We start from the raw sequence: 27,532 nt of genomic DNA on the forward strand, positions 1-27,532 counted from the left end.
TGTTTCGCCCGCCCCACCATCATCATCATCTCCATCTCCATCATCATCATCATCCGGCCAAGCAAAAGCGTAGAGTGTCAGCTGGTCCACACTAAAAATCAAATTTCCGAAAAGAAAAAAGGCCATACTTTTGATTTAATTTTCCTTGAGTGGAGTTTGTTCATTTCGAAGATTGACTTGAGAATCTTTTGAGTGTTAGAAGTTGACTTTAAACATAGCAATGAGATTGATGATTCTGTGTTTCGAAATGTTATCTGTAAGTTTCAACATTCAGGAGAACAGGCAACGTACCAAAGGGAATTGAACAGAATTTGTTTGAGGTATTTATCCCAGATTATAAAAGAATTACAGTACCCTGAATTTGATGATTTCATCAATTTATGATAAAGCATACAGATAACATTAACAGAAGAAGGAACTGCACATTCCTCTCTTCTGTCAACAAACATGATAATAGACTGTGTCACCAGTTCATCATAACTCAGTTAAGCACTCGTAGAAAAATAATCAGTATGCACAAAACTCTTTCAAGCATGGATATTTAAATTTAAGAACAGCATTTTGTAGTTTCCATGGTAATGGTCAATTATTTCCAAAGGCAATGGCTGACATGAAATGGTTTTGTATCAAAAGTTATCACAGTAGTATAGTGCCACTACTGTAATTAATGACTGTCAACACAAGATTTTTAATGATTGGTCAACAATCATAAAAAAGAAGATAAGGCCAACTTGGCTGAGCTTAAGGCTTTGTTGTATGTAACATAACATAAATGTAACAAATGCATCATTATTCTGCTGAATTCTAAATGCATCTAATGTGTTGTGACTCATTCATTTCATTCCAAGATGTAGGAGTTTCCTGTATGGTCCTGGTCCACCCCACAGTCCCCTGGCACAAGACAAATACAGAGCATTAATGATATGTGCTATGATGCCTTACTTCAACCTGTTAACATGGTAATTTACTGCATACATACCGAAGAAGCCCATGCCAATAAAGGTGAGGCATGACGTCAGCTTTCATGTAGTACATAAGTCGTCTCTCTTTTGCTTGGTTGATGGGAAAAGTTTCCAGTGGTTGTCCGTTGTAGTCAAACTCTGCCAGCACCACTGTGTTGTAGCTTGTAACCAAGGGGCATGAGGTGTAGCCATCATACTGTAAGCAACAAGGTTACAGATTATGTATTTGCACAATATTCAAAATTCAAGGAGATTAATACTAATAGATATTCATGTGTCACTTACTTTCCGATCTGGCTTCTCATTTTTCAGTACTTTGCTTATGGTTCTGTTGAGGATAGCAGTCTGTGCAGCTGAGAACGAGAAAGGAAGTGGCAAGCTTTTACAACAAATATGTACTGTATATCCTCTTTTTATAAAAGCCACAATGTTATCAGACCTGCATTTGCATCCACCTAATTCGCCTTGAATTTTGAGGCAAAGTACATTGGTCCACAGCATTTCTATATCTGGATCGGAAGTAGTCGGTCATGGCAACAAGTCATATTGTTGGATGAGGTAGTTTGATTTTTTTTTTTTAAAACAGCCACTAGAGGTGTTCTCCCCCTCCCCCTTCCATTCACTTCACAACAAGTGGTCACCGGTTCTGCTGAAGGCATTTGAGAGTGTGTGAGTCTTTGCTTATGGCACAGTTATGTTGTGCGCCATTTATTTATATTTTACAACACAAACTGGCAACATCATCGTCGACGACACGTGTTACTAAGTAAGTCTGGAATTTGTTTTGTCCAGTCCTCGCATTGCAATTCTGCTCCAACACGTGCGCACATAAAGGGACAGGTGCAACGACTATCTCTTCTCTCCCCCCCCCCGGACTTGTGCAGACTTGAGAAATCCTAATCCTGACGACATGTTTATCCATCAATAGGGTGCATTCCAGCGCTGCGTTGAGGCACTGTTGAACCAGATGACACCAAAACGACTTACCGACCGCAGCACCGGTTTTGGAGGTGGGCGGGTTGGTGCAGTCTCCGATTCCAAACACGTTTGGATAGCGGTTATGTTGCAGGTGGTCTTTGTTCACATCCAACCAGCCAACCTCATCTGCCAGTCGACTGCCTTTAACTACCAAATTGGGTCCCATCGGTGGTGTGACATGAAGCATTTCATACTAATAAAGAAAAAGCGAAACGTTTCAGTTTTGTTGAAATTTAGGACAAAGATTAAATTATCTACATTGTATAATGTACATTATACAATGGTTCGTAAGATAAAAAAGGCACAACAGACATCTTTCATGGATTTGAAGAGGAAGGGAATGACACAGCATATATTGTAACAAGTTATACAACTAACACAGCAGTTATATGTGAAAGCTACTTTTGAGGGACAATGGCATCAGTTACCTCGAGCACTTTGGTTTCGCCTGGTTTGTCAAGATTTTCAAACACAGCTTCTCGCTTATCTGCCCGCACTTCAATCAGGTTTTGCCTCAGGTTGACTTGTAGGTCCCGTTGTTTCACAATCTCCCACAATACATCTGCATATTTCTTGACTGCAAAGATCACAGGTAGTGAGGTGTTGTATATGACTTTGGCCTTGTCCCTTTTCCCATTCTAGAAAGAAAGAAAAGAAACATAAAAAACAGCTTGCTTCACTTGAGAGAATTACACTTGAATGGCAGAATCAATTATCATTGAACTCCAAAATGTAAGTACCTTTCTGAGATAGGCATCGGTTAGGTACATAATCTTTTGTGGCGCACCAGCACATTTTACGGGAGTATTTGGAAAAGAAAAAACGGCGTTGCCCTCTTTGAAGTCCTGCAACGCTTTCCACGTTTTCTGCACAGTTTCGATTGAGTAGTTCGACCCAATCTTTGGATGTTCAAATCCTTCAGGCAGTCCTTTGATCTACATGCAAGAAGAATGTAAATTGACTTTGGATTTTTTGATGGAGATTTAATGGACCTTTATTAATACAGAGGGTAATTCTTTAAAATAAAAGTACTAGGGTAATATTGTTATTTCTCACAATATATTGAAACTATTGCAGATGATAGAGGAATGATCAAAGCATCGCCTCACCTTCTCAAAGTGGATTTGTAAACCAAGAGCCACGATCAAATACTCATAGGAGATCTGCAATGTTAAAAAAAAGTATAATCAGGGTGAGAAGCACATACATCACAATCTACTTTATATATGAACTATAACTCAATCTATTCTTGTATAGCTTCACTATGTACAATGCTAAACAATAGATTCCAAAAGAAAACGTACTTCATTCCCATCGTCTGTGCGGACAGTATTGGTGTCTGGGTTTATTTCCTGAACTTTCGATTTCACCCACTTCACACCAGAGGGCATAACACTCGCTGTGGAGCGACCTGATGAGGTTAGAGTTTTTGCCCCGGCGCCAACCAGGGTCCAAATCGGCTGATAGTAGTGCATCTGCAGAAAAACAGAAAAACTATAGGACACATTGTTTTGCATGAAGATAAAATGCAAAACATGAATTTGCAGCTGGCCGATGAAAGCCATCACATTTAATAATGAACCCCCGGATCCTTGCCTCGTTGGACTCCACAACCGCCACATTCTCAGCTCCCAGCATCCTCTTCATTCTTGCACTCATTGCAATGCCTCCAGTTCCTCCTCCAAGCACGAGCATTTTGTAGTGCTGCTTGGCCAGGGCACAGCTGCTGGTGTGGAGATGAGAGACGCCCACGCCGGTGGAGGCGCATTGTCTCAGACGACGCAGTGCAGCCATTCTGTGTCAGGAACGACAACGACTCATTGTGTTAGCAATAAAACCCGGTAAACCGTCACCGGGACAATTACGTGTGAAACATATCACAACAAGCGGAACTTCCTGTTTTAGCTGCTTTATGCTAACGATCTGACCGTGAGCACCGTAAATAACCGTAGTGATCGATTTGAGACGTGTTGTGTGTTCTGTGCACGGAAAACCAAAATATTGTGAATTAGACAGAAGACACAGCTTCACATGTAAAGAACTTTGCATATTAAGGGAAGAGCTCGAGTGGAGACATTGCTGCTGTATGCTACGTCAGCCCCAGCACTGTAATATCGGAAGTGTCACATTTACCTTGCCCGGCCCGTCTGTCTGACCGGTGATATAAACAAAATCCGGGAGGATTAAGGATTTTTCACGAGCTGCGCGATGTGTCAGACGGCGTGAAATCCAACACTTACGAGGGAACGAGGGACAACTGTTAAAGAACAGAATGTTAGTCCCGCCTCCTCCCTGCGTCGACCAATCAAAAGTGTGTAGTCAGTTGTCAGTTAACTACCTAAACAATCCAAACGTCATTTTCAAGGAGAGTCGGTTACGTGATCACGAAGAAGCTGACGCCCAAAAGTCACACAATCAACGTGACCCGCAGAAAAGCTCGTTCTCAACTTGTTTTATTGCCCTCCAATGATGCAGCAAACTGTTCCAATGGTTTTAGTTTCGCTTTCGAAAGCACCCCCCTCCCCCTATACTATTCTTTGTCCTCAACCCCATTCTTCAGTATGGATTTTACCGATGGCCCCATGCAGGCCAGTTCTCTGGCAGCCGTCAGAGGAGATGTTGTCATAAGGGGAGTTCTCAGTCTTTAAACACGTGTCGTTTAAAATGGAAATGAAATACTCAGCACCAATATTAATATAGTATATAGTTAGTGTTACGGCCCTTGGCCTGTTTCTGGTCGTTCTCCTGCCCCTCCTCTCGTTTCAGGCCTAATTGCGGACACCTGGGACGATGGGGGTTAAATGGGAGGTTCTCTGCTGCATGAGGTGGTTCTTCCTGCGCTGGTCTGGCGACGGGAGGATCAGATGCCGCTCGGTTGGCCCGTCCGGCTCCATACCTCGCTTGGGGCTCCAAGGACGTGACAGATGCACATTTAAGTTTATTTTCGGTTATGTCTTTTATTTTTACAACCAACACTTGCTCACACACATACAACACATCCCTACACTTGCTTTACACCACTGATACTGCCGTTCACACCTCATCGTTGGTTTTGTTGTTTAAAGTTGTGTTTGAGGCACAATAAACTTATGTTTGGCACCGTTGCTCGTGGCATGGTCTCCCCTCTTTTGTTGCGGCCTTGAGTCAGCCGTAACAAGTTGGGGGCTCGTCCGGGATCCGCGTGATTTATGCTAGTCATTTGGTTTTGTTTAGTGCGCGTTGTGTTTGGATTTAGTAATTTGTATATGAGCGCTTGAGGGGCATATGAGAACTTGAATGGTGACTTTTTCCGTGCGTGTTGGTTGGCGGTTGAGGGGAAATCCCGTGACGCCGTTGCCCTTATATGGTTAATTGTTGCGCTCTGGGAGACGTGCCTGAGTTTGATTAGTTGTAATTTGTGTGCTGGCGTACTCGAGTGGGAAGGATTGGGCGTGTGTTTTGGCCGTGGGGGGCTGTTTTTGGAGACGTGTGAAGGTAAGTGACAGTTTGTTAAAGTGCACTTAAGTTGTGTGCTGGCGTTTTTCCTTGTAGGCCTAGCAGCGTGTCCCAATAGGGGGTTAGCTGCGTTATTGTTTTAGTGTGGAGGTACGGCGGGTAGAGCTTCCCATTTTCCCTTTCCCTACATCGGCTCGGGAGCATGTCCGTGGTTTCAGGGGGGTTGCCAGTTTGCTGGTCGCCTTTACCGGACCATCGGGTTGTAAATGCATAAAAACCCACCGCTACGCCTCACGAAGACTAGGGTACAGTAAGTTAGCGTTTGGGATAGGTAGTTAGCGGGGAAACGCCGTCCTTGGGGCTGTGGTTGAAACTGAAAGCCTTTGTGTACTGATAAATTTGTCACTTAAGCTTCGTCTCTATTGGTGAATTTGTTAGCCATGGATGAAGTGGTGGAAGATTTTATTGAATCGCCACAGGAATGTGGATTAGATATTTGTACTAAGAAACAATTGATCAGGATTGCTGAGTATTTTAAGGTTGATATTGGGGATAGCCGAAAGACAAAGGACTATGTTAAAGGTAATTTGAAAGCGAAATTGTTGGAAAATGGGGTTTTGATGCCAGGTAAGGTTGACACTTTGGGTGAATCATCTCTGTCGGGAAGAGGAAGCCCAGTTGGTTTATCGTTTGAGCAGCAGAAAGAGTTGCTTTTGTTACGTATTAAAGCTGAACAGGAGAAAGAGCAGGCGATGGAAAGAATGAGGCAGGATTTGGAGCGGGAGAAGTTAGATGTGGAGAGACAAAGACTGGCGCTGATCAGAGAAGGTAAGCTGGAGGGCGAGGTACTCCGGGCTGACCGACCCGCGATGGTGAGCATGAAGCAAGATGACTTGAGTGATTTGAGATTAGTTCCCAGGTTTAATGAGGAGAACCCCGAGACATTTTTTTCCTTGTTTGAGCGTCTGGCAGAGGTTCGAGGTTGGGCTGATTCTACGCGTATGTTAATGTTGCAGTGTGTGTTAACAGGAAAAGCACAACAGGCATTTTCAGCTTTAAGCAGCACTGATTGTGGTAAATACTCTGTGGTGAAAACAGCTGTTCTAAAAGCTTATGAACTTGTGCCAGAGGCGTACCGACTGCGTTTTCGAGGTGGGAGACGTGGCGATAAGTCACATTTAGAGTTTATGCGTGATTTGGCTAGACATTTTGACTGTTGGTGCTCAGCGGCTGGGGTTGCCTCCTTTGAAAACCTCCGTGAATTAGTCATTTTGGAGCAGTTTAAAAACTCTGTGTCGGAAGGCGTTGCCACTTATATTAGTGAGCGTGGGGTCAAGTCTGTTGGTGAAGCTGCTGCGCTGGCTGACGATTATTTCTTAATTCAGACTTCAAGAAATGGTGCTGGCCCTTATGAAGCAAGAGCAAGTAGGCAGTTTGAAGATAAAAGTAGTCGTGTTTCAGGGGATTCAGAAAAAGTCTGTAATTACTGTCACAAGCGAGGTCATTGGAAAAATGATTGTTATGCTCTTAAGTCTCGTCCAAAACAAGCGTTTCCTAGGGCTAATCCGGTGATGTGTGCTGCGTCGGTTACGGACCAGGAATTAGCTGGAATCACTGGAGAAGGCAATTCAGAGTTGAAATCTTACTTGCCTTTCATTACAGAAGGTGTTGTTTCGTTAGTGGGAAGCAAAGAGCAGGTGCGCATAAAGATCTTACGTGACACTGGTGCGTTTGACTCATTTATTGCAGCTGCAACTTTGCCATTTTCAAATGACACCTTTTTGGGCTCAAGCGTTCCTGTAGTGGGAATGGGTTTAAAGGTTTTGAATGTACCACAACACAAAATGATGCTGCACTGTGATCTTTTCCAGGGGGAGGTGTCCGTTGGCGTGCGCCCAGCGTTGCCGATGGATGGCGTTGCTATGATCCTGGGTAACGACATAGCCGGTGATAAAGTATGGGCTGATGTATCTCCGCCTGCCAGAGTGACGGTGACTCCTCTGGTGTGCAGTAAGCCTGATGAGAGTGAGGTACACTTCCCTGATGTGTTCAGGGCCTGTGCAGTAACTCGTTCAAAGCGTGTGGATGGTGATCACTCTGAAAGTGTGGCCTCCAGTCCTCGCCTACTTTTACCTGTGGTCCCCTGGTCTGTTTCTCATGAGGAGCTGATGCATGAGCAGAAAGTTGACAGCACTTTGAAGTCTTGTATGGATGGGGTTTGTTCCCCTGAAGAGGTCAGAAATCGGTCGTGTTGTTATTTTTTGCACAATAATGTCTTGATGAGAAAATGGACGCCTCAGTTTGAGGGGTTTATTGGTGATCCGATTTATCAGGTGGTTGTTCCTTTAAAGTATAGGAATATTGTGTTGCAGATTTCTCATGACCAGTCTGGACATATGGGGGTCAGGAAGACGTATGACCGAGTTCTGCTGTATTTTTTTTGGCCTCGTTTGAAAAGGGATGTGGCGGCGTACAGTAAGTCGTGTCACACCTGTCAATTGACAAGTAAGCCTAACCAGGTTTTGAAGGCCGTTCCACTGTGTCCAATACCAGCTATAAGTCAACCATTTGAGCATCTAATTATTGACTGTGTTGGTCCATTGCCTCCGTCAAAGTCGGGTTCCAGATATTTGTTGACAGTGATGTGTCAAAGTACTAGGTATCCTGCAGCCTACCCACTGCGTAGTATAACGTCTAAGTCGGTGGTTCGTGCATTGTCCCAATTTATTTCTATTTTTGGAGTTCCACGGGTCATTCAGTCAGATCAAGGGTCAAATTTTTGTTCAAAATTGTTTGCTCAAGTACTAGAACAGTTGAATATAGTTCATAATTTGGCGTCTGCCTATCATGCTCAAAGCCAGGGTGTTTTGGAGAGGTTTCACCAAACACTTAAGTCCATGCTGCGCTCATTATGTGTTCAGATGCAGGGTGATTGGGAAGAGGCTTTACCGTGGATGTTGCTGGCTGCTAGAGAGGTAATCCAAGAAAGTACAGGATTTAGCCCTAATGATCTGATCTTTGGTCATAAAGTGCGGGGTCCTCTGGCTCTGTTGCAGGACAACTGGAAGGAGGCTCAGCCTCCAAGTAACCTACTGGACTTTGTGAATGGGTTCAGGTATAGGCTCTATATGTCTCAGGAGGTGGCCAAGAAGAATTTAGCAAGGGCACAAGCTAAAATGAAGGAACGTTATGATTGTCGAACTGAGCGTAGAGAGTTTCTCCCAGGTGACCAGGTTTTGGCTCTGTTGCCCATAGTTACCTCTCCGTGGCAAGCAAGATTTTCGGGCCCATTTTCGGTGCTGAAGAAGCTGTCTGATCAGAACTATTTAATTTCTACTCCCGCTCGTAGGACCAAGGCCAGGCTCTGTCATGTTAATCTTTTGAAGCCTTATGTCTCCCGTGCATCATTTGGGAGCGAGGGGGAGGTGAAGTTGTCTGAAGCTCGTCCTGTCTGTTTGGCTATGCCATCGTCCTCAGTTGTGTTAGAGGTGGAGGATCTAACAGGGCCTGATGAGGTTATGTTTTCTGGTCGGCTAAGAAATAAGGAAGCTTTAGATAAACTGGAAAGCGTTTTGGGTCATCTAGAGTCTGGTCAGCGGGTACAGCTAGTTAAACTGATTAGAAGTTTCTCTTGCCTATTTGGAGATACGCCGTCACGTACAACTTTACTAAAGCATGATATAGACGTTGGAGGTGCGAAGCCCATTAGGCAAAGATTCTACCGTGTTCACCCAGAGAAGCGTAAAAACCTGGAGGATGAGATTAGATACATGCTTCATAATGGAATAGCAGTTCCCTCTGACTCTAGTTGGGCCTCACCCTGTCTCTTGGTCCCAAAGCCAGACAATACTCCTCGGTTCTGTACAGATTTTCGTAAAGTGAACGCAGTTACCAAGCCTGACTCCTTCCCTCTTCCTCGTATGGAGGATTGTGTTGATCAAGTGGGGGGGGCGAAATTTGTGACTAAGCTGGATTTACTTAAAGGTTACTGGCAAGTGCCATTGACAGACAGGGCAAGGGAGATTGCTTCTTTTATTACACCAGGGGGGCTGTACTCCTACAATGTTATGGCTTTTGGTTTAAGGAATGCACCGGCAACTTTCCAGCGCCTAATGAACTTGGTGGTGCGTGACCTGGAAGGATGTGCAGTGTATTTGGATGACGTGGTGGTATACGCTGACAACTGGGAACAGCATTTGGGGCGTGTTCAAGCTTTGTTTATGCGTCTAGCTCATGCTAGTTTGACAGTGAATTTGGCAAAGTGTGAATTTGCTAGGGCCACAGTGGTCTACTTGGGTCGTGTGGTTGGCCAGGGGTCGGTGAGACCAGTGCGTGCTAAAGTATGTGCAATTGATGACATCCCAACACCAACGACAAAGAAGGAGCTCATGAGATTTCTCGGTATGGTGGGCTACTATAGGTGTTTTTGCAGGAATTTCTCTACAGTGGTCGCACCTCTAACTGATCTTCTGAAAGGGAAGACGAAGTATGTGTGGTCTCCGGTATGCCAGCAGTCCTTCGAGAGGGTAAAAGCTCTGATATCGAATGCTCCGGTTCTAGTGGCTCCTAGGTGGGATCGTGAGTTTTGCCTGGAGGTGGATGCCAGCATGGTTGGGGCTGGGGCAGTGTTGCTGCAGAAGGATGATGAGGGGATTAACAAGCCTGTGTGTTTCTTTTCCAGGAAATTTAATTGCCACCAGCGAAATTACTCCGTCATAGAGAAAGAGACGCTTGCGCTTATTTTGGCGTTACAGCATTTCAGTGTGTATCTGGGCTCCGGTCCGGTGGTAGTTTTCTCTGACCACAATCCTCTAACCTTCCTCAGCACTCTACAGACTCCTAACCAGCGCCTGATGCGCTGGGCTCTCCACCTCCAGTCCTACACTTTGGACATTCGACATATCAAGGGGCGGGACAATGTGGTGGCAGACGCGTTGTCCCGGTCTCCAATGTGTTGGGTAAGATATGCCGCTTAAAAATTTGCGTAGTTTCATGGGATACCTGCAGCTCAAGGGAACCCGTAGGTGGTCCCTGTTTTGTTAGGGGGGGGTGTTACGGCCCTTGGCCTGTTTCTGGTCGTTCTCCTGCCCCTCCTCTCGTTTCAGGCCTAATTGCGGACACCTGGGACGATGGGGGTTAAATGGGAGGTTCTCTGCTGCATGAGGTGGTTCTTCCTGCGCTGGTCTGGCGACGGGAGGATCAGATGCCGCTCGGTTGGCCCGTCCGGCTCCATACCTCGCTTGGGGCTCCAAGGACGTGACAGATGCACATTTAAGTTTATTTTCGGTTATGTCTTTTATTTTTACAACCAACACTTGCTCACACACATACAACACATCCCTACACTTGCTTTACACCACTGATACTGCCGTTCACACCTCATCGTTGGTTTTGTTGTTTAAAGTTGTGTTTGAGGCACAATAAACTTATGTTTGGCACCGTTGCTCGTGGCATGGTCTCCCCTCTTTTGTTGCGGCCTTGAGTCAGCCGTAACAGTTAGAGAGCAATACAATACAGGTAGTTCTGTACATTCAGACATATGTTCTATTTCATTTTTGTGTATTTTACTGTGCCTGCTTTTAATATGTACTTTGTTGTGCTTTTTAACAAACCTCTTAATATTTTGGCCCCTTGTACAGTCAGTTTGTTTTAAATTTCTGTTGCTGTCAAGCCTTTGTGACCTTTTGTCTCTAAAAAATTGAATCTATCAAGTTTTTGTTGGTTGACCAGAGAGAGTAAAAAGTAAAAGCTGTCTGTGTGAGGTCTGATATGATAGAAATCCTTGAAGAGAGATAAAAAAAAAGAATTTGGCAGTTACTTGTGGTACGTTACAATGTGCCTTAGACCACAAAGCCTTAATAAGGACATTTCTACGCTGATTGCTCCGTGTCACAACAAACACTACCAATGTTAGTATTGTAGCGACCCTGTTGGGGACTCGGTCAGGTAGCGTCACTCTCGGCGCTCCGGCCAATCAGACGGGACATGGGAGGGTCTGTCCGGGGGAGCATGACGTAGTTCCGGTTGTTGTGTTGTTGGGAGTGTTGACTGAGTGAGCTGGAGTTACTGTGTCGGACGCTGTGATGTTTCGCTAATAAAAGGATCTCTGCCCGGCAACTATTCGTCTCAGCGTGTTAAGTATTCCACCACGCCCGGACGTTACATTGGTGTCAGAAGTGTCTTCGTACGGACGATATCGTTGAACCCGGTGGAAAGCTAGCGGTTAGCCTGCTGTGGGCATGGATCGTGTCGGCGGGACGAGCGGCTACATTACGGTAAAGGAAGAGAGGAAAGAAGCGGAGGAGGGAGCTAGCGGGTGGTCGAAAGACATGGCCAGAAGTTTCGACGGAGCTACTAGGGGCGCGAGGGCTCGTTTGAGAGAGTCTGCAGTGAGGATGGCTAGGGACGCTGGCATCAGTCCCGCGGCGGATTTTCCCGCGGTTTCTCCGGGGAATGTAGCGTCAAACTACAATGGCGGCGCCCATCGCTCGGCAGTCCCTACGGTAAAAACACCGAAATACGACGGTAGGACGCCATGGGAGGCTTTCCTGGCTCAATTTGAATTGCTGTCGCATGCAGGGGAATGGTCCAATGAGACTAAGGCACTTCAGCTGGCGTTGTGTCTCACGGGGGATGCGCTGTCATGCCTGCTGCTGCTGAGCCCAGAAGACAGACGTCGTTACCCAGCGCTGGTAGGGTCGCTCCAGAGGCGTTTTGGACAATGTTTGCAACCCGAACTCCTGCGGAATGAACTAAACAATCGCTGCAGAAGACCGGGAGAGCCGCTGCGGGCGTTGGCAAACGATGTGGAAAGTTTGTCACGGAGGGCTTATGCCCACATGCCCCCTGAAGTGCAGAGCGAGCTGGCGCGGGACCAGTTCATCAGGGCAATTGTTCCCACAGAGCTGCGTGTCCAGGTCCAGCTGCAGCACCCACAGTCATTGCAAGCGGCTTTCGAGTTGGCTGCGGAGAGAGAGAATGTGTGGGGTGCAGCGCCTGGAGGCTACCATAGTGAGGGAGCACCTATGGCCAGGGCGGCGATGGCGGTCCCTCCAGAGGCAGAGAAACCATCGTGGGTTACGGAAGTGACTGAACTGATCAGGGCTGTGTCACTACAACAATCACACCGGCCGCGACCCAGAGTCTGCTGGGGGTGCGGGCAACCAGGGCATTTGGCCAGAGAGTGCCCCAAACCAAACAAGTACCAGGGAAACGGCCCGGGGTCCGCATAGAAGGGGATACGCGGACCCCGGCCGTAACCCCGACCACAGCGCCACGAGCCTCGGCAACAGAAGATGACAACGCCAGCATGGAGCCCGTCGTGGCGGTGGGGCGCACTGGGGAAGGTGACTCGTTCTATGTGCCGGTTACCGTGGAAGGACTGCCCTGCTTGGCACTGGTGGACACCGGTTCGACAGTAACTCTGGTAAGACCAGACATGATCACAGACTGGACTCATCTTGACCCCACCTCAGTGCGACTTCGCACTGTTACCGGAGAGCTGGCACCCATGAAGGGCAGAGGTCTGCTGTCTTTATCGGTGGGAGGGGTGACGGTGTGCCACCCGGTGTGGATAGCTGCAGTTCAGGACCCATGCATTCTGGGTTTGGACTTCTTGAGGGCCACGGGCTGCCATCTAGATCTACAGCAAGGCACAGTGAGTCTCCAGGGAGGGCCTTCCGTCACCTTGCTCTCCACCCCCAACCCGTCCCTACCCCCCGGGCCTCCAACACCAGCGGCGAGTACGGTGGTGACGGTCCCCTGCAACGCTATCCCCCCCGCCTGCCCACGCGAGTCATCTAGGGTCTTTCTCCCGGACGTCCACACCATGAGCCGTGCAGTGGAGGCGCCAGCAGCGATAAAGGAGGTGTGGAGAAAGAACTGTGTCGGCCTGCAGCCGCAGCAGCAGGAGCAGCTGTGGCACCTTCTCCTGGACTTCCAAGGCAGTTTCGCCAAGAGCGAGGATGAAGTAGGGCAAACTCACCTAGTGCAGCATGAGATTGACACAGGGGACGCGCGTCCCATCAAGTGCCGCCCCCGCCGCCTGCCGATGGCTCGTCAACAGGCTTGTGATGACGCGGTCACCAACATGCTCCAGGCAGGTGTCATCGAGCCGTCCGACAGTCCCTGGGCAGCAGCAGTGGTCATGGTCCCCAAGAAGACAAAAGGATGGCGACTCTGTGCGGACTACAGGCCAGTAAATGGGGTGACCAAGAAGGATTCTTATCCGCTGCCCCGCATTGACGAGTCCCTAGACCTGGTCTCCGGGTCGTCGTGGTTTTCGTCCTTGGACCTCCGCAGCGGATATTACCAGGTGCCACTGGCCCCGGAGGCCCGTCCCAAGACTGCTTTCTGCACTGGGCGGGGGCTGTGGCAGTTTAAGGTTCTCAGTTTTGGACTTTGTAATGCCCCTGCCACTTTTGTAAGACTGATGGACAAAGTACTGGCGGGGATCCCCCGGCAGCAGTGCCTGGTCTACCTGGATGACATTCTGGTCCATGGTAAAACATTTGAACAAGCCCTGGCGTCGCTGCGGTTGGTGCTGGAAAAAATAAGAGCGGCAGGCCTGAAACTGCATCCGGAGAAGTGCCATTTCATGCAGAGGGAGGTGTCTTTTTTGGGGCACCGTGTAGGTGGCGAAGGCATTGGCACCATGCGAGAGAAGGTGCAGGCCGTCGCAGATTGGCCCACCCCCACCAACCAGAAACAGTTGAAGAGCTTTCTTGGCCTGGCCTCATACTACAGGAGGTTTGTGCGGGGGTTTGCTGGCACTGCTGCACCCCTGTTCCATCTGCTGCAAAAGGACCAAGAGTTTTCCTGGACGGAGAAATGCCAGGCGGCATTCAACAACCTGCGGTACGCCCTAGTAGAGGCCCCGGTGCTAGCCCCAGCCGACCCCAGCTTGCCCTTCACGCTGGACACGGATGCTAGCGGATCAGGCATCGGCGGAGTACTCTCTCAACCTTTCCCCGAAGGCGAGCGAGTGGTGGCTTACTTCAGCCGGGCGTTCAACAAAGCCGAGCGAAGATACTGCGTCACCCGCAGGGAGCTCTTGGCGGTGGTGCTGTCAATCCGGCATTTCAAGTACTACCTAAGTGGCCTGAACTTTACGGTGAGGACAGACCACTCTGCCCTACAATGGCTCATGTCATTCAAGGAGCCAGAGGGGCAGGTGGCCAGGTGGTTGGAGGAGCTCCAAGCGTTTAATTTCAAGGTGGTGCACCGGGCTGGGACACGTCACACTAATGCCGATGCACTCTCACGACGGCCTTGTGCCGCAGGAGGGTGCCTCTACTGCGACCGGAGAGAGACCCGCGAGCGGGAACTGCAAGAGGAGGAGGGAGTCGGTCCGTCCGTGCGGCGGTTGGAGGAGGTTGTGATCCAGGATCGTCAGACGGTGGAACTGTCAGAATGGAGGCGACACCAGAGGCATGACGTGGACCTACAACCGGCAGTGCAGTGGGTGGAGGCACAGCGGCGCCCCCCCTGGGAGGAGGTGGCAGTGTTCTCCAGGGCAACCAAAGGGTTATGGTCACAGTTTGAGTCTCTACGCCTGAGCCAGGGCGTGCTCCAACGGGCATGGAAGGAGCCAGCAACGGGGGAGGAAAGGTGGCAGATGGTGGTTCCCAAGGTCCTGCGGGGTTCGGTGCTGGAAGCCATGCATGGAGCTGCAGGGGCGGGACATTTTGGAGTCTCAAAGACACTGCGGCGTCTTCGGCAGGGATTCTACTGGGGACAGTGCCGAAGGGACGTGGAAGACTTCTGTCGCCGCTGTGACCCCTGTACGGCACGAAAGGGGCCCTCAAGTCGCTCCCACGCCCCGCTGCAGCAGTTCCCCGTGGGGGGCCCAATGGAGAGGGTGGCTGTGGATGTGGTTGGTCCGCTGCCACGCTCAGACGGAGGAAACCGGTATGTGCTCACCGCAATAGACTATTTCACAAAGTGGCCAGAGGCGTACGCTGTACCAGACCAAGAAGCAGAGACGGTTGTTGAGGCCCTTGTGGGTGGCATGTTCAGCCGGTTTGGCGTGCCGGAGACCATACACAGCGACCAGGGAAGGAACTTCGAGTCGCGGGTGTTTGCCACCATGTGTGAACGGCTGGGCATGCACAAAACACGCACCTCCCCCCTGCGGCCACAGAGTGACGGACTTGTGGAAAGGTTCCATCGCACTATGGGCCAACAGCTAGCCATCCTCACGTCACAACACCAGCGAGACTGGGACAGGCATTTGCCACTGGTGCTCATGGCTTGTCGCTCTGCAGTCCAAGAGACCTCCTCCTGTACTCCCGCCCTGCTGATGCTGGGAAGAGAGCTCCGCACACCGGCAGAAATGGCTTTTGGGCGCCCCCCGGAATCCTCAGAGCCCCCCTCAGGCTCAGAATATGCCAGGAGACTACAAGACCGGCTCGATTCAGCTCATGTTTTTGCCCGTAAGCAGCAGCAGAGTGCTGGCGTGAGACAGAAACGCAACTATGACATGAGAACAAGAGGAAAGCATTTTCGCGCTGGAGAGCTGGTCTGGGTCTACAACCCCCAACGAAAAAAGGGCCGGTGCCCGAAGCTGGACAGTCAATGGGCGGGGCCCTGCACAGTGTTGGAGCGGGTGGGTGAGGTTGTGTACCGGGTGCAGCTACCGCCCAAAGGCAGGAGAGTGGTGCTGCATAGGGACCGGCTCGCCCCGTACAGAGGGGTCGCCTCCCCGCTGCCAACAAGTGCCCGAGGGACGTCCTCACGGGGTGTTCCCCTGGGGCAGCCCCCGCCAGGTGCCTCGGGGACAACGGGAGAAGCTGTTGGGCCCGAGTTTCCAGCCGGCTTGGCCCTGTCGCCACCCACAGATAGACACGGACTCCTGGGGGGTGAGGTGGGGCCTGACATCGCCACGGGTTCAGGGGGCACGACCCCCCCGGCGGCGAGGCCGCAAAGACAGAGAAGGCCTCCGGTCCGGTTCGGAGACAGCGGAATTTAGGGAGGGGAAATTAGGGCTAGCATACACCTTGGGTCTTAGAGGTGGCTGTATTCTTCTGCAAAAAAAAAAAAAAAAAAGCGGTGTTCTGTTTTGTTCTGTCCTGTGTTCGATTGTAGGTGCATGGTTCCATTTTTCAGCAGTTCCTTGGGGGCAAGGACCTTTGTAAGGGGAGGGTAATGTAGCGACCCTGTTGGGGACTCGGTCAGGTAGCGTCACTCTCGGCGCTCCGGCCAATCAGACGGGACATGGGAGGGTCTGTCCGGGGGAGCATGACGTAGTTCCGGTTGTTGTGTTGTTGGGAGTGTTGACTGAGTGAGCTGGAGTTACTGTGTCGGACGCTGTGGTGTTTCGCTAATAAAAGGATCTCTGCCCGGCAACTATTCGTCTCAGCGTGTTAAGTATTCCACCACGCCCGGACGTTACAGTATATTCACTTAGGAATAAGTGTAACACCCTCAATGATGGCACGTCGGATTGGTATTGATCCACTATTTATTTATTCAATGCAGGTGACCGCAAAACACAAAAACACACTTATCAGCACCACAGCGCCAACTGTCGACGTTCTCCCCTGCTCAAAACTGGACCAAGCCTAACTATATACTCAATAGCCACGTAAACAACAGCCCCTCTGTGGTCACGTGACCACCGAGGGAAATGGCATAGAAGCTAATAACACTGAAACAAGCTAGTTAGCTAACACACATATAACCTATTTTCAACCCACTAAGGGATCAAAACTCACATTCTACGACACATGACATGTTATTTTAGCTTCATACACACATCTAATTATTACGAACACCTGCTCACCTGCAAAACACAAAAACACACTTATCAGCACCACAGCGCCAACTGTCGACGTTCTCCCCTGCTGAAAACCGGACCAAGCCGGCTCCGCAGGAGCGGGCTTAGATAAAGCCACCACCATTCGAATCGCGCTGCTGCCGCCTAGTGGTGAAGCTGGTGTACTGGTTATACATGCGCACTTACATGCGCACTGAGGGCGCAACATAAGCAATTATTTACTGTTATTGTTAGAGTTCTGAAGGCCCCTCGAGGGAGATCACACTACATTGAATCAAGAGTCACCTTGCTCGAATTTTAAAAATCTAAAAGTATTTAATAACTAAACAAAGTGATAATGAATACAATTTACAAAGTGAAATACAATGTGAACAGTGATGTATTTTGCAAAATAGAGAATTCTCTGACCAAGTCAAAGGTGACTTATCAAAGCAGCTGCAGGAAAATTCTAACAGTTCTTCTCTCAGTTTGATACTTTGAAAACTCCCTGGCGGGGGCTGTCTTTTGGGTGCTTTTAAATGTCATTGGCTTCTTCTTCAAAGTGTCTCCTCCTGGTTCATCACATTCCCATCCAAGTGTGAATCTGCCAGAGGTGTGGACTCGAGTCATGTGACTTGGACTCGAGTCATGAATTTGATGACTTGAGACTCGACTCGACAAAACGTACAAAGACTTGCAACTCGACTTGGACTTGAATACCGATGACTCGTGACTTGGACTCGAGCCTTTTGACTCGAGAAGACTTGCTACTTCCCATGAAAACTAGGGGAAAACATTTTCACACCACCGCGCCGCGCTGTTTATCTGCATCTGTCAAAAAAATATGCGCCACCTGAATGCAGAGAGCGCGCGCTGCCTGAACAACAGCCGTTCACTGCAGTCCATTTGACCTTATCAACGAGACAGCTCGTTCATGGTTACAAAAATCGGGATTTTTGAACCCGGATTCAGACTCCGATGGAAATCCCCGCCAACATTATGTCAACGTCCGTTTTAAAGTAGTGTAATGAGCTGAGTTAAAGTTATTAGTTAATCAGTTATGCAGATGTTGCATGTGTTCACGTTATGCTTTGTTACCAGCTGTAGTTACGCGAGACAACCCGAGTTTTGGGGGGCCGTGTATGCGGAAGTGTTCGTTCGGCGTGGTGACGGCCAACAGTGACCGAAGTTGAGTTGTTTTATATAAATAAATGCAGCGGAGTTGCAAGCCATCGCCTCCTTATTTACGCTGCAGCATTGGGGTGAGCGTTACAGTACTATAACACAGTCACCGTCGATCCACCGTTACCCTTCCCTTCGTAGTCTAGGTCTGTGAGGCAGCGCACCATCACCCAGGGTTCCCCGTCCCCACTTTAATAAGAGGACTTGAAATGACTCGAAACTAAAATGGTACGACTTGTAACTCGACTTGAGACTTGTTGGCTGTGACTTGTGACTCGACTTGGGACTTGCTTCGTCTTTGACTCGACTTTACTCGGGACTCGAGGGCAATGACTTGAGACTTGCTTGTGACTTGCCTAACAGTGACTTGATCCCACCTCTGGAATCTGCTTCAGTAACCTAAAACCTCTCTGTTTTATCTCTCCCTCACCTTCCAATGCATTCTACGTAGAAACATTTGGCTTTATGCCTCAAAGAGTGAATATAACATAGCATACATAGTTTGTCTTCATCTTATAACTGGTACACTTAAATTACAACACAAATAAGATCACAGTTCTTCATGGTTTATCACAGTTTATGTGGTGCAATACTTTGCCTCACTTGGCTGTCTTGCATCAAGTTGCTCATCTAATACCCGACAGGAGAAAAAACTCCCCAAAAACCCTCTTTGGGGAGAAAGTTGGGAGAAATCCATAAAGGACGGCAATTAGCTGCCGTCCCCAGGTTTTACAGATATTACATCATGACAGGATGTTAATGTGTACAGTGTTTATATAATTTACATGACTATAAATTGTTATTTGACTAGAATGCATTCACTGCATCTAACATACAAATGTCATATCTACACTTTACCATCACAAACTATAATTCTACACTAAACATTACTACATGGAATATACTTCCCACCGCTAGGTGTGGACTTTTACTTAAATTAATAATTAAACATTATCAATGTACAGCCATTACATTCCAGAATAATCAAAGAGAAGTAAAATACAGTCATCTGTGAGTCTGACTCAAATGTAAAAAAAATAAAAACATTGTTTATATTATTTATTGCATTTGAATGTTTCACAAACACACGTGGATAATGCATTCTACTCTGTGAGGAAAATTGTAGCTCCCCCGCCTGGCTTTGACACAAACAAACTCTGCGTGGATCGTGGAGGTAGAAGGCTTCGCTCATGGCTCGTAAGAACGACTCAACCATCTCAACAGGAACCATGGAAACAGCACAGCCGCCCCAACCGGCTCCCGTCAGCCGGGAGCCCGCTGCCCCGGACTTCCTGTCCGCAAGAGATACAAGAAGCAGCTGTTAAGTCAGTATTTCTGTAAAGAAATATGTTCTTTCCTAAATGCATCGGATGGGTTTCAACTTGATGAATCTTGATGAAATGTGGTCTGATTACTTACAACCTATTGACATGCATTCATTTATTCTAATCCTACTGAAGAAGCCCATGCCAATAGTGGTGAGGATGATCAATGCAAGAATTGACCAGAGAAAATATACAGAAAATCTTTTTAATGTTAACTTAAGTTGACATTGAGTGTAAAATAAAGAGATCGGTGTGATGTTTACCTTGGCGAGAGGAGTCTGTCAGACCGGTTACTGCCACTAGTGTGCAAGGATGGCAGGACTTTCAGAAACTTTGTGAAGAGTCACACAATGTGAACTTTGAACCTATCCGACGAGGCACGGTAGAACCGCTGATATACAGAATGTTCCGACCCACCTCCATCATCATCATCATCATCCTTCGACCAATCAAAAGCGTGAACAGTGTCAGCTGGTCCACACTAAAAATCTAATTTCCGAAAAGAAAAAAGGCCATACTTCGATTTAATTTTCTCAGAGTGGAGTTTGTTCGTTTCGAAGGTTGACTTGAGAATCTTTTGAGTGTTAGAAGTTGACTTTAAACATAGCAATGAGATTGATGACAGATCCTGTGTTTCGAAATGATATCCGTAAGTTTCAACAATCAGGAGAACAGGCAACGTACCAAAGGGAATTGAACCGAATTTGTTTGAGGTATTTATCCCAGATTATAAAAGAATTACAGTACCCTAAATTTAATGATTTCATCAATTTATGATAACGCATACAGAGAACATTAACAGAAGAAGGACCTGCACATTCCTCTCTTCTGTCAAACAACATGATAATAGACTGTGTCACCAGTCCATAACTCTGTTAATCACGGGTAGAAAAATAATCAGTATGCACAGAACTATTCAAGCATGGATATTTAAATTTAAGAACAGCATTTATTATTATTTTTTGTCATTTCCATGGTAATGGTCAATTATTTCCAAAGGCAATGGCTGACATGAAATGGTTTTGTAGAAAAAGTTATCACAGTAGTATAGTGCCACTACTGTAATTAATGACTGTCAACACATGATTTAATGATTAGTCAACAATCATAAAAAAAATATATAAGGCTAACTTGGCTGAGCTTAATGCTTTGTTGTCAACACAAATGCATCACAATTCTGCTAAATACTAAATGCGTTACTTGATCACTTTGCACTGCACACGTGACAATTTCTGCATTGCCATCAACTATAAAGGTTTCTTTCCTCCCTTTTAGAAAGAGTGTTTTTTTACCCTCTCTTCTTCTAAATATATATATATATATATATATATTTAGGGTGGGAGAACCTTTCCAGTTCTGATCCAGGTACTAGAACAGAGGATGTTGTATACAGATTGTAAAAACACATGATTTTGGGCTACACAGAAAATGAAACGTTTAGAAACTCATTCATTTCATTCCAAGATGTAGGAGTTTCCTGTATGGTCCTGGTCCACCCCACAGTCCCCTGGCACAAGACAAATACAGAGCATTAATGATATGTGCTATGATGCCTTACTTCAACCTGTTAACATGGTAATTTACTGCATACATACCGAAGAAGCCCATGCCAATAAAGGTGAGGCATGACGTCAGCTTTCATGTAGTACATAAGTCGCCTCTCTTTTGCTTGGTTGATGGGAAAAGTTTCCAGTGGTTGTCCGTTGTAGTCAAACTCTGCCAGCACCACTGTGTTGTAGCTTGTAACCAAGGGGCATGAGGTGTAGCCATCATACTGTAAGCAACAAGGTTACAGATTATGTATTTGCACAATATTCAAAATTCAAGGAGATTAATACTAATAGATATTCATGTGTCACTTACTTTCCGATCTGGCTTCTCATTTTTCAGTACTTTGCTTATGGTTCTGTTGAGAATAGCAGTCTGTGCAGCTGAGAACGAGAAAGGAAGTGGCAAGCTTTTACAACAAATATGTATATCCTCTTTTATTACTAAATGTGGTGGAAAGCATGGCCTGTGGTCCGCTGCAGGGGAGAGATCTTTGGGAGTGCTTCAGGGGAGGGTTGATTGGCAAAGCTTTAACCTGTTGCTGATTATCCCTCACACCTTTAATGAAGGCAAAGCAGGCTGGAGCTCTGGTCACGGGGGAGACACACACAAGGGCACAGGGGAGGGCTTCCAAGTCAGCTAACAGGCACGTCTATGGCTTCATTGATTTAATGGACCTTCATCAACGTCTGTACAGAAAGTTTCGTATTGCTAGGCAAAAGCAAATGCAACAGCCATTAAACCACAAGGCTGCCCCGCCATGAGTCACCTAATCAAAAGTGAATCCTCTTGATAAAAGCCACAATGTTGTCAGATCTGGCCTCGCATTTACATCCACCTAATTCCCCTTGAATTTAGAGGCAGTACATTTGGTAAAAAAATACAACATTCAGCCACTAGAAGTCTTCTTCCCTCCCCCTCCTCCTTCCATTCACAACAAGTGGTCATCGGTTCAGCGAAAGGCGTTTTTGGGAGTGTGTGAGTCTTTCAAGATGAGACAGACAATGGCTGCCACGGTGTTTTGTGTGCTTTGTTTTGTTAATTGTTTTTCCTGTTGCGATTCCCAGAGCTCCTCCCACCAGAGATGAGCTCTTGAACATCCGTGGAACAACTCCAGCGGAGTTATTTCCAACTTTTCCTCTTTTCTCTGTGGAATTACTGGACATTCTAGTCAAAGGTGTGCTCGCCTTTCCTCAGGCGGTGAGACGCCGGAGAAGAGGAAAACGGGCCGGCTTGTTAGTGCTACTCCGCAACCGTGGTTCTCGCACACCGCTGCAGGCATCTTTCTCTCCAACGTGCGCTCACTGAGCAACAAACTGGACGAACTTCAGCTGCTGGTGAGGAGAGACAGACTTTTCTACATCCTCCGTTTTGTGCTTAACGGAGACCTGGCTCTGTGGATCGATACCAGACTCCGCGCTCCAGCTGCTCAGAGTGGACCGCTACACAGAGCTTTCCGGCAAGACGAAGGGTGGAGGAATCTGCTTCTACTCCAACACCAGCAGCTGACGTAACAGTGATCCTCCAACACCAGAACTCCTGCTCTGGAATCTTTCATCATCAACATCATTCACTTCGTTCATCCTGGTCGGTGTTTACATGCGGACTCAGTCTCACCCCACTCCCTGAAGCATTGTGCTGACCAGCTGTCTCCGGTGTTCACTGCAATCTTTAAAACCTCCCTGGAGACATGCCACAATCCAGCCTGCTTCAAAGCCTCCACCATCATCCCTGTTCCCAAGAAGCCCAGGATCACAGAACTGAATGACTACAGGCCCGTCGCCCTGACCTCTGTAGTGATGAAGCCTTTTGAACGGCTAGTCCTGTCCCACCTGAAAGCCCTCGCCGACCCCCTCCTGAACCTCCTGCAGTTTGCCTACAGAGCCAACAAGTCTGTAAACGATGCTGTCAACATGGATCTCCTCTTCGTCCACCACCATCTGAACTCCCCAGCAACCTACGCCAGAATCCTGGTCGTGGACTTCAGCTCTGCCTTCAACACCATCATCCCGTCTCTGCTGCAGGACCAACTCTCCCACCTGCACATGCCCGACTCCACCTGCAGGTGTCCAACAGGAAGCCGCACGTGAAGCTGGGGAAACATGTTTCTGCCTCTCAGACCATCAACACCGGTTCCCCCCAAAGCTGCGTCCTCTCTACTCTGCTCTTCTCTCTATACACGAACAGCTGCACCTCCAGTCACCAGTCCGTCAAGCTCCTGGTTTGCGGATGACACCGCCCTCATTGGACTGATCTCTGGTGGGGATGAGTCTGCCTACAGGTGGGAGTCTGACCATCTAGTGACGTGGTGCAGCCAGGTCAACCTGGAACTCAACGCCCTGAAGACAGTGGAGATGGTCGTGGACTTTAGGAAGTACGCAGCCCCACCTTCCACCCTCTCCCTGTGGGACTCCCCCGTCACCACTGTGGATTCCTTCCGTTTCCTGGGCTCCATCATCACCAAGGAGATTGTTCAGAGGTTGTTCTTCTTGAGGCAGCTGAAGAAATTCAACCTCTCAAAGACGATGATGGTATACATCTACATGGCCATCATAGAGTCCATCTGCTCCTCCATCACCGTGTGGTACGCTGCAGCCACAGCCAAGGACAAGGGCAGGCTGCAGCGTGTCTTTCGCTCTGCAGAGAGGGTGATCGGCTGCAATCTGCAGTCTCTTCAGGACTTGTTCAATTCCAGGACTCTGAAGAGAGCTAGAAAGATTGTTGCCCTCTCACCCCGGACATACACGGTTTGTGCCCCCTCCATCCGGCAGGAGGCTGAGGTCCATCACGACTAAGACCTCCCGCCAAACTAACAGTTTCTTCCCGTCGGCAGTCGGGCTCATTTACAGACCCCGGGTCCCCCACTGACTGACTCTTCACACTCCACTTGTACATACATGTCACTTTGACTTGTCACTTTCTGTTAGCTGGTGCACTAACCCTTTATTTTTTTTACTTAACTAACTCATAGCATATATTTAATTATATTTTTATCTTATTCCTGCACTACGTTGTCTGTTGTCCATTGTCGTACTGTCTGCCGCCATGCACCAACAGCCAAGTCAAATTCCATGTATGTCTGACATATTATGGAAATAAACGATTCCTAATTCCTGCTTAAGGCACAGCTATGTTGTGCGCCATTTATTTATATTTTACAACACAAACTGGCAACTTCATTGTCGACGACAAAGATACCACGTGTTACATCAACAGTGTTTCCCCTACCATTGAACAAAGGAAGTCTGGAATTTGTTTTGTCCAGTCCTCGCATTGCAATTCTGCTCCAACACGTGCGCACATAAAGGGACATGTGCAACGACTATCTCTTCTCTCCCCCCCCCCCGGACTTGTGCAGACTTGGGAAATCCTAATCCTGACGACATGTTTATCCATCAATAGGGTGCATTCCAGCGCTGCATTGAGGCACTGTTGAACCAGATGACACCAAAACGACTTACCGACCGCAGCACCGGTTTTGGAGGTGGGCAGGTTGGTGCAGTCTCCGATTCCAAACACGTTTGGATAGCGGTTATGTTGCAGGTGGTCTTTGTTCACATCCAACCAGCCAACCTCATCTGCCAGTCGACTGCCTTTAACTACCAAATTGGGTCCCATCGGTGGTGTGACATGAAGCATTTCATACTAATAAAGAAAAAGCGAAACGTTTCAGTTTTGTTGAAATTTAGGACAAAGATTAAATTATCTACATTGTATAATGTACATTATACAATGGTTCGTAAGATAAAAAAGGCACAACAGACATCTTTCATAGATTTGAAGAGGAAGGGAATGACACAGCATATATTGTAACAAGTTATACAACTAACACAGCAGTTATATGTGAAAGCTACTTTTGAGAACAATGGCATCAGTTACCTCGAGCACTTTGGTTTCGCCTGGTTTGTCAAGATTTTCAAACACAGCTTCTCGCTTATCTGCCCGCACTTCAATCAGGTTTTGCCTCAGGTTGACTTGTAGGTCCCGTTGTTTCACAATCTCCCACAATACATCTGCATATTTCTTGATCCCAAAGATCACAGGTAGTGAGGTGTTGTATATGACTTTGGCCTTGTCCCTTTTCCCAGTCTAGAAAAAAATAAAAGAAACATAAAAAACAGCTTGCTTCACTTGAGAGAATTACACTTGATTGGCAGAATTAATTTTTGAATTTAAATGATAATTCAAGTACCTTTCTGAGATAAGCATCTGTTAGGTACATAATCTTTTGTGGCGCACCAGCACATTTTACGAGAGTATTTGGAAAAGAAAAAACGGCGTTGCCCTCTTTGAAGTCCTGCAACGCTTTCCACGTTTTCTGCACAGTTTCGATTGAGTAGTTCGACCCAATCTTTGGATGTTCAAATCCTTCAGGCAGTCCTTTGATCTACATGCAAGAAGAATGTAAATTGACTTTGGATTTTTTGATGGAGATTTAATGGACCTTTATTAATACAGAGGGTAATTCTTGTGCCATAAGAAATAAGAGAAGAATAACAATAGAGTAAAGTGAAAATATATAAAACATCAAATAAGAAATATATAGTGTATCAGAAGTTATACGGAGACCAGAACAAATTAGAATAGCAAATGCAAGTTACACAAATCAACTAAAATAAAAAGTACTTGGGTAATATTGATAATATATTGTCATTTCTCACAATATATTGAAACTATTGCAGATGATAGAGGAATGATCAAAGCATCGCCTCACCTTCTCAAAGTGGATTTGTAAACCAAGAGCCACGATCAAATACTCATAGGAGATCTGCAATGTTAAAAAAAGTACAATCAGGGTGAGAAGCACATACATCACAATCTACTTTATATATGAACTATAACTCAATCTATTCTTGTATAGCTTCACTATGTACAATGCTAAACAATAGATTCCAAAAGAAAACGTACTTCATTCCCATCGTCTGTGCGGACAGTATTGGTGTCTGGGTTTATTTCCTGAACTTTCGATTTCACCCACTTCACACCAGAGGGCATAACACTCGCTGTGGAGCGACCTGATGAGGTTAGAGTTTTTGCCCCGGCGCCAACCAGTGTCCAAATTGGTTGATAGTAGTGCATCTGCAGAAAAACAGAAAATCTATAGGACACATTGTTTTGCATGAAGATAAAATGCATGAATTTGCAGCTGGCCGATGAAAGCCATCACATTTCATAATGAATCTTCCATTCATGAACCCCCGGATCCTTGCCTCGTTGGACTCCACAACCGCCACATTCTCAGCTCCCAGCATCCTCTTCATTCTTGCACTCATTGCAATGCCTCCAGTTCCTCCTCCAAGCACGAGCATTTTGTAGTGCTGCTTGGCCAGGGCACAGCTGCTGGTGTGGAGATGAGAGACGCCCACGCCGGTGGAGGCGCATTGTCTCAGACGACGCAGTGCAGCCATTCTGTGTCAGGAACGACAACGACTCATTGTGTTAGCAATAAAACCCGGTAAACCGTCACCGGGACAATTACGTGTGAAACATATCACAACAAGCGGAACTTCCTGTTTTAGCTGCTTTATGCTAACGATCTGACCGTGAGCACCGTAAATAACCGTAGTGATCGATTTGAGACGTGTTGTGTGTTCTGTGCACGGAAAACCAAAATATTGTGAATTAGACAGAAGACACAGCTTCACATGTAAAGAACTTTGCATAATAAGAGAAGAGCTCGAGCGGAGACATTACTGCTGTATGCTACGTCAGCCCCAGCACTGTAATATCGGATAAGAAGTGTCACATTTACCTTGACCGGCCCGTCTGTCTGACCGGTGATATAAACAAAGGATTAAGTCCGACCTTCCTCGATTTTGCAAAGATGGCCGGATTTTCACGAGCTGTACGATGAGTTAGACGGCGTGAAATCCAACACTTCGCAACGAAGGACAACTGTTATAGAACAGAATGTTAGTCCCGCCTCCTCCCTGCGTCGACCAATCAAAAGTGTGTACAGTCAGTTGTCAGTTAACTACCTAAACAATCCAAACGTCATTTTCAAGGAGAGTCGGTTACGTGATCACGAAGAAGCTGACGCCCAAAAGTCACACAATCAACGTGACCCGCAGAAAAGCTCGTTCTCAACTTGTTTTATTGCCCTCCAATGATGCAGCAAACTGTTCCAATGGTTTTAGTTTCGCTCTGTGAAACAATTACTTTACACATGTTTCATAACGATCAACAGTAACACATTTTCGTTTGTATCACATCACATGAGATCATTATATATCCCAGTAAGGTGGTCATTTCAATTGTAGATACACACTATATGGCAAAAATACATCAAACTTTGATCAACAGTCGCAAAGTTAAGCAGCCTACCTGCAGACACGTGTCACGGACCT

The 27,532-nt window shown here is 47.1% G+C and overlaps 2 protein-coding genes across 5 annotated transcripts; both read right to left on the reverse strand.

Moving 5' to 3' along the window:
* Positions 1 to 116: 116 nt before the first annotated feature.
* On the reverse strand, positions 117 to 17,181 carry LOC134131260 (sulfide:quinone oxidoreductase, mitochondrial-like). 3 transcript variants are annotated; one of them, XM_062563126.1, is made up of 11 exons: positions 4,074 to 4,226; positions 3,537 to 3,735; positions 3,245 to 3,415; positions 3,050 to 3,103; positions 2,681 to 2,875; positions 2,369 to 2,578; positions 1,950 to 2,133; positions 1,248 to 1,315; positions 980 to 1,158; positions 824 to 891; positions 118 to 626 (listed from the first exon to the last, which is right to left on the reverse strand). In XM_062563126.1, the coding sequence occupies exons 2-10, from the start codon at positions 3,732 to 3,734 to the stop codon at positions 834 to 836; spliced, it is 1,317 nt and encodes a 438-aa protein (XP_062419110.1). In that variant the 5' UTR covers position 3,735; positions 4,074 to 4,226; the 3' UTR covers positions 118 to 626; positions 824 to 833. The 3 variants fall into 3 exon arrangements, with proteins under 3 accessions (XP_062419111.1, XP_062419109.1, XP_062419110.1); XM_062563127.1 differs by lacking the exon at positions 4,074 to 4,226 and adding an exon at positions 17,158 to 17,181 and having other exon boundaries at positions 117 to 891; XM_062563125.1 differs by having other exon boundaries at positions 117 to 891.
* Positions 17,182 to 20,390: 3,209 nt separating this feature from the next.
* On the reverse strand, positions 20,391 to 27,532 carry LOC119196450 (sulfide:quinone oxidoreductase, mitochondrial). 2 transcript variants are annotated; one of them, XM_037452152.2, is made up of 10 exons: positions 27,510 to 27,532; positions 26,396 to 26,594; positions 26,094 to 26,264; positions 25,900 to 25,953; positions 25,378 to 25,572; positions 25,065 to 25,274; positions 24,647 to 24,830; positions 21,501 to 21,568; positions 21,233 to 21,411; positions 20,391 to 21,144 (listed from the first exon to the last, which is right to left on the reverse strand). In XM_037452152.2, the coding sequence occupies exons 2-10, from the start codon at positions 26,591 to 26,593 to the stop codon at positions 21,087 to 21,089; spliced, it is 1,317 nt and encodes a 438-aa protein (XP_037308049.2). In that variant the 5' UTR covers position 26,594; positions 27,510 to 27,532; the 3' UTR covers positions 20,391 to 21,086. The 2 variants fall into 2 exon arrangements, with proteins under 2 accessions (XP_037308049.2, XP_037308048.2); XM_037452151.2 differs by lacking the exon at positions 27,510 to 27,532 and adding an exon at positions 26,938 to 27,118.

Source organism: Pungitius pungitius, chromosome 6, assembly GCF_949316345.1.
Source record: "Pungitius pungitius chromosome 6, fPunPun2.1, whole genome shotgun sequence".
In the NCBI taxonomy this organism is placed as follows: Eukaryota; Metazoa; Chordata; class Actinopteri; order Perciformes; family Gasterosteidae; genus Pungitius; species Pungitius pungitius.